This window comes from Equus caballus, chromosome 5 (assembly GCF_041296265.1).
Source record: "Equus caballus isolate H_3958 breed thoroughbred chromosome 5, TB-T2T, whole genome shotgun sequence".
Taxonomy (NCBI): domain Eukaryota; kingdom Metazoa; phylum Chordata; class Mammalia; order Perissodactyla; family Equidae; genus Equus; species Equus caballus.
The window spans coordinates 71,311,426-71,325,740 of NC_091688.1; the positions used below are offsets into that span (position 1 = coordinate 71,311,426).

At 37.0% G+C, this 14,315-nt stretch overlaps 1 protein-coding gene across 3 annotated transcripts in view; it reads right to left on the reverse strand.

Moving 5' to 3' along the window:
* MFSD14A (major facilitator superfamily domain containing 14A) overlaps window positions 1–14,315 on the reverse strand; it is a 48,901-nt gene that overhangs the window by 12,353 nt on the left and 22,233 nt on the right. For all 3 annotated transcript variants that reach the window (XM_070268676.1, XM_005610399.4, XM_070268675.1), the window contains 4 exons: window positions 5,343–5,405; window positions 3,959–4,086; window positions 2,030–2,144; window positions 45–263 (listed from right to left, as the gene is read on the reverse strand). In XM_070268676.1, coding sequence (XP_070124777.1) covers window positions 45–263; window positions 2,030–2,144; window positions 3,959–4,086; window positions 5,343–5,369 — 489 coding nt within the window. In that variant the 5' untranslated portion in view covers window positions 5,370–5,405. The remainder of the gene's footprint in view (window positions 1–44; window positions 264–2,029; window positions 2,145–3,958; window positions 4,087–5,342; window positions 5,406–14,315) is intronic.

Below are 14,315 nucleotides of genomic sequence, written 5' to 3' on the forward strand. Positions count from 1 at the left end.
GCATTCACCTTTTGGCCAAAGAGATGGAGAAAGTAGAAACTTACTGCAAAGGGGTCAGCCTGTTCCCAGGAAATGGGCGCTCCCCAAGACGCCGGCCGCATCTTCTCAGGCAGTGACTCTGGCACAGCAACAAGGATAAAACAAATATCTAGCAAAGCTATCGCTGTAGCCAGGACCACCACTAAGCTGTCCCCATACACTCGCCCAAGGTAAGCTCCAATTGCAGGGCTGGTTACCAAACTTGCAGCAAATGTTGCTGAAACCTGCAACAAGTCAACAGGAAGAGATCTGTCAGGACCCCTCAACGCCACCGCTTCAACACTGCACACCTCCACTTTCTGCCAATCCTCTCGCTGCATGCTCCCTTTCCTCCTCCTCCCTGTACCATTTTCCTTACACTCTCTTCTTTTGAAGGAAAAGAATTAGATTCTTAACCAAAAATATGTAACACCCTCTAAGACAGTGGCTTCAAACTTTAAGCCTTGGAGCCCTTTGTTCAAATAAATCCTACTGACAAACTCATAGACAAAACAGATTAAAAAATAAAAAACTGCTTTAGTTGAGGGAGGGTTGGGGGCCTGGAGCACTGTCCCAATGCCCCTTGCCTGACTAGTCCCTGGGGCACCTCCACACCCCTAGTGCTCTGTGAAAGCAGTCTGAAAAACAATGCTCTAAGGAAATCCACTGTCACTGTGATTTTTTCGCAACATTAAAATTAAAATTAAATGAATGTTTACCTTGATACATAGTTACAGCTGGCTGAAAGACACGTTAAAGACTGTGAGGTTTACCTTCTCACCAGTAATAGTGGTAAGCCCTGGTACAAAACTGAACTTGGAACCCTTTTTAGGTGGCAGGTTAGGAAGGATGAGATGCACACTGAGTACACCTATACCCACGTCTCTGTAAAATGCTGAGGAAGTCCCTAAATGTCTGAAGATGCAGATGAAAGGAGAGAGGACATGGTGGAGAAAAATTGTTAACCCCAGACACATCTGGCCTAGTGAAAAAAATGGCCTGCAATCAGCAGGAGATGTGACGGAAGATAACACCTGACAGAAACCACAGTCTTCAGAGGATAACTGGAAATTCACGTTGGAGTCTGCATGAGCTTCTGCTCCCCACCCTGTGCTTGATTTCTGTTTCGATGCCACTTTTGACCTTTGCATAGAGGATTTAAACTTTACAGGAGTGCTTATTTTTAGCAATTTATTAATAACTGCTCAAGAAAAGCAATTCAATTTCCAAGGGTCAATTATTTGACAAGTACAGTACATAATATTTTAATAACTTTAAATATCTAGCTGTCAACCCAATGTCCTCCAATGTCAACCCAAATGTCCATCACAGGTGAGTGGATAAACAAAATGTATATCCCAAACAATGGAATACTACACAGCAATAAAAACGAACAAACTATTGCCATATGCATCAACATGGAGGAACCTCAGAAGATGATGCTAAGTAAAAGAAGCTAGACACAAAAGACTCCATTTTATATATTATTTCATTTTAATGACATTTCTAGTAAAAGCAAAAGTAGAGACAAAGTAGATTGGTGGTTGCCTGAGGTCAGGGTGAAGTGAGAACAGATGGCAGATGGGCCTGAAGGAACTTTTTGGGCTGATGGAAATGTTGTCAAACTGGATGGTAGTGATATTTCATTACGGCGGTCCTAGCAAATTAAATACAGTGGGCTGTGGTCTCTTTTAAACTCATGTCATATTAAATAATTCCTTATTTTTAGTATTTTATTAAAACGAACTTTTATAGAGTAAAAATATTCTATTGTAATTTCAAATCTGACATGTGTGACTAATAAACACTAACTGAATGAAGTATCAAAACTTATATGACTTTGCAATGGAAAAAATGTTTAGTCTAAAGGGATGATTTTACTATGAAATATACTGTATGTCAAAAAAAAAAAAATCCTATAGTGCAAAGGTTTGCTCTCCTTGAAATATGAGGTAATTAAAAAACAAGGCATTTCCCCGCAGACACAAAGGCACAAAACAAACCCACATACCAGTCCATATGCCATGCTCCTCTCATGTTCTTGGGTTATATCTGCTACATATGCAAATACCACGGAGAAAGTCACTGCAAAAACCCCAGAAACAGAGATAACTGCAAAGTACCACCTAGGATTGAAAGACAATTGACAAAAAATGGTTAAACAATTATCACTCCTTAACCTTCCTTCATTCCTGTTAAGTGAATTAGAGTAAGAACAGCTAAGTTCAGTCAACGGCTTACTAGCACAGCTCACAGACTAATACTATAGATCGTAAGCCAGAGATATTACGAAAACACAGGGCTAGAAGCAGCCCTTCGATATCAACTCAGCTACGACGCAGGAATACTTTAATTAGCTCATGTATTCAGGCCAATCTTTTACCCAACTGTTGAATTTTAAATAGCTTTGTTCTTTCCACTAAACACAGCAACAAACTAAAGTCTATCATAATTCATCCATTACAATTTCCCACCACAGTACTGTAAGAGTCAATAAAAATAAAGACTCAAAAAATAAAACTAGGAACAAGTTACTCTATATTTTATTTTGAACCTATATATAGGAACTAGATGTTTTTCCATAAATTATCTTTAGCTCTTCAAACGTTGGCAAAACAAACTTGGTCTTCACATAGAAGAAACCTGTATGGCAGGTTTCTATTGAGAACAGATAGTCACTATGAAGAGGTAAACAAAAGATATTTTAAAAAGCAAACTACATTTTGCTATAGATGATTCCAGAATACGTGGCTGGGAATAAGAAGTTTCTATTACAATGCTGATGTTTACTTTTTAAAATTATGTGTAATCATAATGAACTTACAAGATATCTTCCACCAGGACTTTACTGCTTACTAAATTTTTTCTAATAAACCGCTTTCCATAGCAAATACTTGTTCATTCCCTAGATTCGTTTGGCTTCATTTGTGTCATGAGCACTCATCAACGATTTGTCCCTTGGAGGAGTATCTAACCTATGAGAGGAAGATCCTGCCCCATACACATTCTTGGCCTGTCTAGATACACCATGGAAATATGATGTAGAAGTAACTAACATTAATGCTCAGTGGAGTCGAACATTAGTCAGAGAACTAATCAATCCCCAACAAAACTGGGTCTACTACCTTGGGAAAATCACTCTCTTTGTGAGCTTTCCTTCCCTTCCTCCTCAGTTAAAGAATGCTGATTTTAATCAGGGTGGCCGTGAGCCTAGCCTCGTGTAACTAGGAGCAGCATATGCCTGAAATCTGAACAAAGAGATGCAAGCAGAGGCTGGGTGGGAATTCTGTAGTTGTCTTAAAGGAAGGTGGTGTGCTCTTCTTAGCCACTCCTTCCATCTTGATGCCTGAAGTGTGACGTGAACTGGAGCTCAAGCAGCCATCTTGGACAGTGAGGTAATTGCGGAGGATGGCAGAGCACGAAGACAGAAAAAGTCTGGTTCTCTGGGACCGCCACACCAGCCCTTCACTGCTCAACTCCAGATTTCTTTCATATGGAGAAAGAAATAAGTTTCCTTGATTTTAAGCAACTATTATTGAGCTTGACTGATATAAAACAAAACCTATTCCTAATTAATACAGATAATGATGATAAACCTTGTGTTCTTAACATTCTACTTAAGAAAATAAAAACTCAGCAACTCAATCCAGTCCCCAAAAGATGGTTTTTAAATTTGGGCTGTGAAATCCAAGAGCAGATTAGCCAAGAGTCTATCTGCTTCCTACAGTAGCATCTAGATCTAAAGCCTTTATGAAACATTACTTAGCTATTATGTTTTTAAGGGTCCTCTTATCTGTGTCAAAGAATAAACACATTAGAAGAATAAAATCAAAACCTACATAGAAAAGGTGGCAAAAAGTGAAAGAAATAAGGGAATATTCAGAAAACAATTAACAGAAAGTGTTAATAGTTAGTTGCTACAATCTGGATATACACGTACCATGGGCTGATCTTCATTAAAGGAATTGGGGCACATGTGAAAAACACTGTTAGCAGCAAGAAGGATTTTCGGCCCCAAACATCAGAAAGAGCACCAATAAGTGGGGCACTGAGGAATGACAACAAACCCTAAAAAAAAGGTAAATTAAAAAAAAATGTATATTATGTATACCAATGAGTCAAAAATAAACCATTTTACTACCATAGAAGAACTTCAAACAAGCTTATTTCTAAAATAAATATAGATCAAATTTTAGATAAACAACTTCTTTCTTATCTATATCTAATTTAAATTTTTCCTAAGACTGTCTAGAATCATCTGCAAGGCTCTGTTTGTGTATTAAATACGAAACGTTCTAACGAATTCTCACCACAATAACTCCATATTAGCAATTCTAGAAAAAATACCGTATGTGAATTATCTGTTTTTATATCCATAGGCTAATTATCTGTTTGTAAATTTGTTGGTGAAATGGAATCAAGAGTGAAGAATATGTAGAGTGATGAAAGAGTTTCACATACTGATACTGTTTTATATTTAGGCATTTTTTAAATAGTTCTTTTCTCTCTAATCTATATTATTGTTGTTAGTTTACAAAATACAACATATTGTTGTTAGTTTAAAAAAGCATTCACATCTCTGGAATAAAAATGCCAACACATTAAGCAGAGGGGAAATCTGTTATGATGTGGGTTATCATTATACATAGTTAGCTATATTTCAGTCAAATCGTATGTAAAACCCAGAATTTTAAAAAGAGTTAAGTGATCCCCAAAGACATAATCTAACCAGTCCTGGTGGTCTAGTGGTTAAGATTCAGCTCTGTGGTCACCGTTGAGGCCCAGGTTCATTTCTTAGTCAGGAAACCACACCACCTGTCTGTTGGTTGTCATACTGTGGGGGCTGCATGTTGCTGTGATGCTGAAAGTTGTGCAACCGGTATTTCAAATACCAGCAGGGTCACCCATCGTGCACAGGTTTCACAGCAGCTTCCAGACTAAGACAGATGAGGAAGAAGGACCTGGCCACTCACTTCCAATAACACTGGTCAGGAAAACCCCATGAACAGCAGTGAAGCACTATCTGATGCAGTGCCGGAAGGTGAGAGGACGGCGCAAAAAGATAGGGCAGGGTTCTGCTCTGATGTACACAGAGTCACCAGGAGTTGGAACTGACTCAACAGCACTGAGAAAACCACCAAAACAAGATACACTCTAATCGTGAAAATTAACACTTAGTGGATTAGTCAGCTAACTAACTTAATATACTGGCAGAATTATAGATACGTAGGGGTGTGTGTGTGTGTGTACATGTGTATATGTATGCGTGTATATACATATGTGTGTGTATATATTTTTATATGTATATATATGATTGATCCTACCTTTACTCCTTGAATTAGGCCATTCATCAGAAATGTATGTTTAGGGAAGGTTTCATGTAATACCTAAAAAATAAAAATAATAAAAACCTCAAAATAAAAATCTACATTTTAGTCTTAGTAAAACTTCTACATATACATTTTAAAACATCCCTTCATAATACAATCTGATTTTATTTCATATAAATTTTCAGAATTGTATGACACTATGCTTATGAGTGAGTAAATAATAATATCAAACATTTATATAGCATTTACTATGTCACGAGGCACTAAATTGGGTACTTTATGTATATTATCTCATTTAATTCCTGATAACAACCCTATTAGAAAACTGATACACACAAAGGTTAAATAGAGATTACATAGTCAGTAAGTGGCAAAACAGAAACTGAACACAGGGTAAGGCTTGAAAGTTCAGACTTTTAATCACAATGTTATCCTGCTTCCAATACATAACTGACTGGCTTATAACTCCTTTACAAATAGGTATGTTATTTAAGATAGGAGACCGGCAGAATATACAGGGAAATTTTAAATGCCAAAAAGTGGATCTAGAAAGATTACGAGAAAAAAAATCCCAACCTATGAAAATGTGTAACAAGTTATTCTATCCTTTCCAAGGCCTGGTCTCAAACTACATGGCATCAGTTTGTTCACTGGGCAACAAGTGAACTACTGGGAACCCACCGGTTGAAAAGGCAACGGGAGGGAAAGGTAACTAAAAAATAAAAAGCAGCAGCCACCATTTTTACAGCCTATGTGCCAAAGGCTTTATAGATCCTCTTATTTAACCCTAGCAACACTATCAATTAGATAATATTACCAGCGTACAGATGAGGCAACTGAGTTCTTGCGTGACTTAAAAGCCAACGCCTCTTCCACTATACCACACCGTCTCAGTAAAAACAGTAGACAATGGCAACGAAGGGACTAAGAAAGGTGGGGAAATCTCTTTAGGAAGAAAAACTATGCTGAGTGTACTTTCTGACATCCTGCAAGAAAAATCTTGACAAGGCTCAGAAGCCTCTTTCAGTGACTCTTCTTCTGCCAATCACTAGAAATTTAACAAAAATTAGGAGTGAAATCTTCTCCTTCAGCACAAGAACTGGCAAGCTATGGCCAGAGCAAATCCTGCTAGTCGCACTCGTTTTATGTAATGAAGGTTTACTGAAACACAGCCAAGCGCATTTATGTACATGCAATCTATGACTGTTTTGTTGAGTACAGTACTTGTGACAGAGACTGTATGGCTTGTAAAGCTGGAAAAAGCTGAAAATATTTAACATCTGGTCCTTTGCAGAAGAATCTGTAGACTCCTACTTTAGATTTGTCAGTCTTTATGATGAATAATAACAGTTGCTCAAACTCAGTGCTATTGACATTTTGGAGCAGATGGTTACAGTCATGCACTGCATAACCACCTTTTGGTCAATGATGGACCACATATATGACAGTGGGCCCATAAGATTAACACCATATGGCCTAGCCATGTAGTGGCTGTATCATCTAGGTTTTGCTCTATGACGTTTGCATAATAACAAAATTGCCTAACAATGCATTTCCCCGTTATTAAGTAACGCATGACTGTATTTGTTGTGGACGGCTGACTTGTGCATTATAGGACGTTTAGTGACATCCGTGCTAAACCTCTCCCTATTAGATGCCACTAGCATCTTCTCTTCCCCAGCCCCCCAAAGTTGTGACAATCAAAAATGTCACTAGACATTGCCAAATGCCCCCTCCTGGCGAGTCAAAATTATCCTCAGTTGAGAATCGCTGACATAAACGAAATACTGTATGACTACAGTAAATAGGTGATTTTTCCCAGGTTAATGATTTTCTTCTACTAAACATTTCTAATTTTCTTTATTTTTACATATGAGTTAATTTGTGTTAAATTTCTAGCTATGGGCAGAAGAAGAGTAACGGAAAGGGGCATTCTAATCCTTCTAAAGGTTTTTCTTCCAAGATGTCAGAAAGTACACTCAGTGTAGTTTTTCTTCCTAAAGAGATTTCCCCGCCTTTTGCGTCAACTCAAATCTACTTTTCTTCCAATAATTACTACAGGCTAAAACTTTCTAAAGACAAAGAATGGGTTTGGTGTTACAAAGAATGAAGGACATAATTAATGCCTACAAGAAGCTTTATGTAAAGCTAGATCTTATTACTAATCATTCACTGTGCTAAGCTATCTTCCATTCCAATTAATCTGGTCTCTTCTGTTTTAGAAATATTCCTACGCTTCCCAACATTCACACTTTGATACACGACAACCTGTCCATTTTGAACGTTGGTTCCCCTATCTCTTCTATCTAGCCGAACCCCAAACCTTCCAAATTGCTGCTCTGCTACCAAACTTCTCTGTCCAAAGCAATCAATTTCTCCCTTAGGGCCATATCGTAGGTGATTATAGCACTCACTCGGCAGTCACAGACAGCTTGGTGACATTGCTTATATTACAGTACTGAGCTCTTGTATTTTTCAGCTTTTCATGTATTAATAAATATTTCTTTTTACCTCTTTCAAAGTTCTTAAGGACAGGCATTGTACCTAGGCTACTCTGCATTTAACATATCTTTACCTCTATTAGTGCCTCATAGGGCACCTTCGTGTAGAAAATGTTCACTAAATGTTCATAATTAACTAATAAATTCTGCTTTCAAAATGACTTACTACAACATGACAATTATGCAAATTAAATTAAGCTAATGTTACAAAATAAAAACTTTCATAACCCTCTGAAGGAGTACAGTTAAATTAAGATAAAAAATCAAACGTGGGAGCTTAACAAAATTTTTTTTTTTAAAGATTTTATTTTTTCCTTTTTCTCCCCAAAGCCCTCCGGTACATAGTTGTATATTCTTCGTTGTGGGTCCTAGTTGTGGCATGTGGGATGCTGCCTCAGCGTGGTTTCATGAGCAGTGCCATGTCCACACCCAGAATTCGAACCAACGAAACACTGGGCCACCGGCAGCGGAGCATGCGAACTTAACCGCTTGGCCACGGGGCCAGCTCCAGTTTAACAAAATTTTAACACAGAGACAAATATAACAAGTGATACAAATGTTGTACAGATTTTTGATCTGTAAGAATCCTTTAGCAGTAGACTTTAGAGCTGAACAGGAAAAAACGTAACATTTTCCAAGAAATTTTATGGATCTTAAAAATTTTAAGAACTTTAAAAATTTTGAGTAAATAGTTCTTAAAATATTAAATGCCTTGGGACTACCACTGTGGCAAAGGATGCTAAGCCATTTACACAGAAGAGATGCTGGAGGATCTGAGTGTACGGTCCTGCTCCATAACACGAACCATCAAAGCTTGGCTTAGTATTTCTAGAACGAAAACACCAAAACATTTTCTATCAAAAAAGTGAGGCCACTTCTTAGAATTATAGATCCTTGGACCTAGTGTCGTTAATTTTCTTTATCTAACTAAAATATTATTCAGTCAATCAATAATCACTGATTGAATACCCACTATGAAGCAACCATATAGTCATAACTTCACAAAGTGTTACACTTCAGTCCTTAAAAATGTTCGTCATATAAAATTCTTCTTTGTAGTTAACTTAAACTCCCTTGTTGGCGGAGACTTTACCATCCTCCCCTGGGAAGGTCCTCCACATAGAACACAGCCTTTGTTGTTTGACTGTGTTTTTAGAGTACACAGTGTTCTAAGCTCTCTGAGCTTAAAATGCAAAGATAATCGCAACCACGTGAAATTAATAACTTTTTAACATCACATTAATTTTTAAAACTAAGGCTATTATTAATCCAAAACCAAGCATTTATTATAATTAGTATGTCTTAAGATTGGTTATTTGTTAAATGGATTAATTCAAAGAATATCTGAAATGTTGAAACTTTATAGTGAGGGACTACAGGAATCTAAAACAAAGAAAAGAAGACTGCCATCACAATCAACAACAAAAATTTGTAAGCAAGAAATCTCAAAATGAACAAAATCTTTTTAAAAAGCCCACACTGAATTGATAATCTGGTTCTTAATTGGTGATATATACTAGCTATATAAGAGAATCTCTAAAAAATACACATGCCTGAGCCTCACCCTTGAAGATTCTGATTTCAGCAAGACGTTCAAAGGCCTGGGTATTTTGAAAAAACTCCCAGGTATCACTATTTACCTCTGGTTAAAACTCACTGAATTAATGAACAGCGCATTTTTATTGCTGAAAATGTTCATCTCTGGTTGGCTAATCTGTCCTAATTTGGAAGTAAAGCCCATCCTGAAGCCAAGCGCCAAGCCTGCTTATCAAACTGCGGACTGCTGCCTGGAGGGGCGGGCAGGACGAAGGGGAACCTCCGGGTCCATACACATTCCTCTATCGCTTCATGTTTTACAACAGGCACACGGTGTGCCTCTAATTACAAAAAAAGCAATCTATATTACACAGAGAGAGAGGAAGGCATATATACACATTTACACATGTGCTGCCATGCACAATTTTCTACAGTGTGATTTCAAAGATTCTTGCTGTTCCAATGCCCAAAGGCCAAAGCACCTGAAAGGATCTAGAACATAACTAATCTCAGCATTTAGATACAATCTAATCTCCACAATCCTTGTAAGGCCTAGGTCTCTTCCCTCCACCCCATGGTTTTCCCCATCACACAAGAGAAAAAGGTAGAAGACAAAAACCGCACTTATTTATTTTTTTTAATTTTACTGCAGTAACATTGGATTATAACATTATATAGCTTCCAGACGCACATGGTAATATATTTTGAATTCTGTGTAGATTACATCATGCCCACCACCCAAAAACTAATTATAGTCCATCACCTCACACGTGAGCCTAATCACCCCTTTTGCCTTCTCCCCTCCCCGCTTCCCCTATGGTAACCACGAATACAGTCTCCATTGCTATGTGTGTGTTTGTCATTGTTTTTATCTTCTACTTATGAGTGAGATCCTACAGTATTTGACTTTCTCCCTCTGACTTATTTCACTTCACGTAATACCCTCAAGGACCATCCATGTTGTCACACATGGCTGGATTTCATCATTTCTTATGGCTGAGTAGTCTTGCATTGTGTATAAACACCACATCTTCTGTATTCATTCGTCCCTTGATGGGCACCTAGGTTGCTTCTAAGTCTTGGCTGTTGTGTATAATGCTGCAGTGAGCATAGGGGTACATGTATCTTTATGCATTTGTGTTTTCAAGTTCTTTGGATAAATACCCAGCAGTGGGATGGCTGGATCATAGTAGACCTATTCTTAATTTCTTGAGGAAACTCCATTCTGCTTTCCATGGTGGCTGCACCAGTTTGCACTCCCACCAGCAGTGTACAAAGGTTCCCTTCTCTCCACATCCTCTCCAATACTTGTTTCCTGTCTTATTAATTATAGCCATTGTGACCGGAGTGAGGTCATTTCTCATTGTAGTTTTGATTTGCATTTCCCTGATAGTTAATGATGTTGAGCATCTTTTCACTTGCCTGTTGACCACCTGTGTATCTTCTTTGGAGAAATCTCTGTTCAGATCTTTTGCCCAGTTTTTAATTGGGTTGTTGGCTTTTTTGTTGTTGAGATGTATGAGTTCTTTGTATATTTTGGGTATTAACCCCTTATTTGATATATGGTTTGCACATATCTTCTCCCAATTGGTAGGTTGTCTTTTTGTTTTGTAGATGGTTTCCTTTGCTGTGCAGAAGCTTTTTAGTTTGATGTAGTCCCATTTGATCACTTTTTTCTTTTGTTTTGCTAGCCTGGTCAGACATGGTACTTGAAAATATGCTGCTAAGATTGATGTCAAAGAGCGTACTGCCTATGTTTTCTTCTAGAAGTTTCATGGTTTCGGGTCTTACATTCAAGTCTTTAATCCATTTTAAGTTGATTTTTGTGCACGGTGTAAGGTAATGGTCTACTTTTATTCTTTTGCATGTGGCTGTCCAGTCTTCCCAGCACCATTTATTGAAGAGACTCTCCTTTCTCTAGTGTATGCTTTTGGCTCCCTTGTCAAATATTAGCTGTCCATAAATGTGTGGGTTTATTCTTGGGCTCTTGATTCTGTTCCACTGATGTGTGTGTCTGTTTTTGTGCCAGTACCATGCTGTTTTGGTTACTATGACTTTGTAGTATATTTTGAAATCAGGGAGTTTGATACCTCCAGCTTTTTTCTCTTTTCTCAGGAATCCTTTGGCTATTTGGGGTCCTTTGTTGTTCCATATAAATTTTAGGATTCTTTTTCCTATTTCTGTGAAAAATGTTGGAACTTTCACAGGGATTGTGTTGACTCTATAGATTGCTTTAGGAAGTATGGACATTTTAACTATGTTAATTCTTCCAATCCAAGAGCATGGAATATCTTTCCATTTCTTTGTGTCTTCTTCGATTTCTTTCAACAATGTTTTATAGTTTTTGGTGTACAGACCTTTCACCTCTTTGGTTAAGTTTATTCCTAGGTATTTTATCCTTTTTGTTGAGATTATAAATGGGGTTGTATTCTGAATTTCTCCTTCTGCTATTTGTTATTATTGTTGTTAGTGTATAGAAACGTAACTGACTTTTGCGTGTTGATTCTGTATCCTGCGACTTGACTGTATTCTTTTATTATTTCTAAAAGTTTTTCAGTGGATACTTTAGGGTTTTATATATATAAAATCATGTCGTCTACAAAGAGTGACAGTTTCACTTCTTTTTTTCCAATATGGATCCTTTTATTTCTTTTGCTTGCCTGATTGCTCTGGCTAGGACTTCCAATACTATGTTAAATAAGAGTGGTGACCGTGGGCATCCTTGTCTCATTCCTGTTCTCAAAAGGATAGCTTTCAGTTTTTCTCTGTTGCGAATGATATTTGCTGTGGGTTTGTCACATATGGCCTTTATTATGTTGAGGTATTTTCCTTCTATACCCATTTTATTTAGAGTTCTTATCATAAACGGATGCTGTATCTTGTCAAATGCTCTCTCTGCATCTATTGAGATTATCATGTGATTTTTAGTCTTCATTTTGTTAATGTGGTGTATCACGTTGATAGATTTGCAAATGTTGAGCCATCCCTGAATCCCTGGAATGAAGCCCACTTGATCCTGATGTATGATGTTTTTAATGTATAGTTGTATTCGATTTGCTAGTATTTTGTTGAGGATTTTTGTATCGACGTTCATCAGTGACATTGGCCTGTAATTTTCTTTTTTTGTGTTGTCCTTGTCTGGTTTTGGTATCACGATAATGTTGGATTCATAGAATGAGTTAGGAAGCCTCCCCTCCTCTTCAATTTTTTGGAAGAGTTTGAGGGTAGGTATTAAGTCTTCTTTGAATGTTTGGTAGAATTCACCAGGGAAGCCATCTGGTCTTGGACTTTTATTTTTGGGGAGGTTTTTGATAAAATCGCACTTATTTAAAAACATGTATACATTACAGATGAGAAAAGAACTAGAAAAATAAAACTCTGAGCTTAATATTCCTCAATATTTAAACTTTTTTTTTCTGAAAGGATGCTTGATTTAAAAAATATAATCAAGTTAAAATTGAAAAAGGTAGAAAATGATGACCACGATAATAATATGGACAACTCTCCCTAGTAACCACAACTCATCATTTTGCCATAATAAAATTCCAGCACACAGAACAAACATGCGAATTAAGAGTAACTGTTATAACAACCATGGGAAGAAAAGTCTCGCCATAAATCAAATAGTTGGCAATAATGTCATAGCAATTATTCCAAAAAACATAGTCATGCTGGCCAAAAAAAAAAAAAAAAACCTCATCAAGTGCCCCCAAATTAGCACCTTTGATTTTCCTGACCAGAATTCAAGATTTTAAAAAGTTAAAGAAAAAAAGAAAAACCAAAGGTACTGTCCATTTTGTAATTAACAAAAATCATTAAGCATATACTAAGTACAAAGCTAGTTTTCCCATAACTTTGAAAAATGAACTAATAAACAAGGCTTTATGTCTAAACAACTGGACTTCTTCCTTTTCTTAAAGAAGACAGTCTCCCTTTGTCCCATTAGAAAAAAGATACCAAAGTTAGACAAAAATTGACACGTGAAAAATTTAAACCAGAAGCAAATTTTGAAAAATAGTTATATACACTTCAAAACCTGATGAGAAATTATGGAAACATCATAAAAAGCTCTTTTGATGGCTTGCTAACAGTTTACCCAACATTTTAATCTATTTAGCTAGTGATTGGGCTGCCAATAATCTCAACTACCTAAAACACGGGTAGGAACCCCTTACTACCAGCATTACCCGAGACTGGGCACTGAAACAAAGCAAACCCAGGTTCAAATACCAACGCTGCATTTTAACGTCATAGTAGCAAGCAAGTTGCTTAACTTTTCTAAACCTTAATTTTCTTGTCGTGTTATAAGGCTAACACCTCACTCAAAAGGTGGTTTTGAGGATTAAAAGTGGTGATGTATTTAAAGTGCTCAGGACTGTGCCTGGACCCATCATAATATAAATATATATGGACTGTTTACTACCTTAAACCATGACTAATGATCCACCAGACAGATTTATACGTTGAAGGGGTAATGGATTATAAACAAGCACACTGGAACATTAGGAGAGCTAACAGAAAGGTGTGAGACCAGAAGGTTATTAAAGCACCTCAGTAGCCCTTAATATCAAGTTATTACAATAGAATGAAGTTACAAATGTCATAATGAACTTGCACCATCTGACCAGTATAAATGGATTACGAAGGCAGGAAATATGTAAATTAATTTTTGAAAGATTCCCATCAGAAATTATTAAACTAAAAAAAGATCAGATATTTAAAAAGTCCACTTTTCAATTATTTGGAAAATCCATTTATGTAAAACTGATGACTCACTACAGGCAAATGAGCCGTACGTATTCTTCTTAAAAGGGAAAGGATCTCAATCAAAACATACTCAAATCAGCATTCTTATAACTCTATGTCAGGGAACTTTTATTATTCAGGGAACTATTCTAACTTGCAATGCATAGTTTATTACAAACGGAAT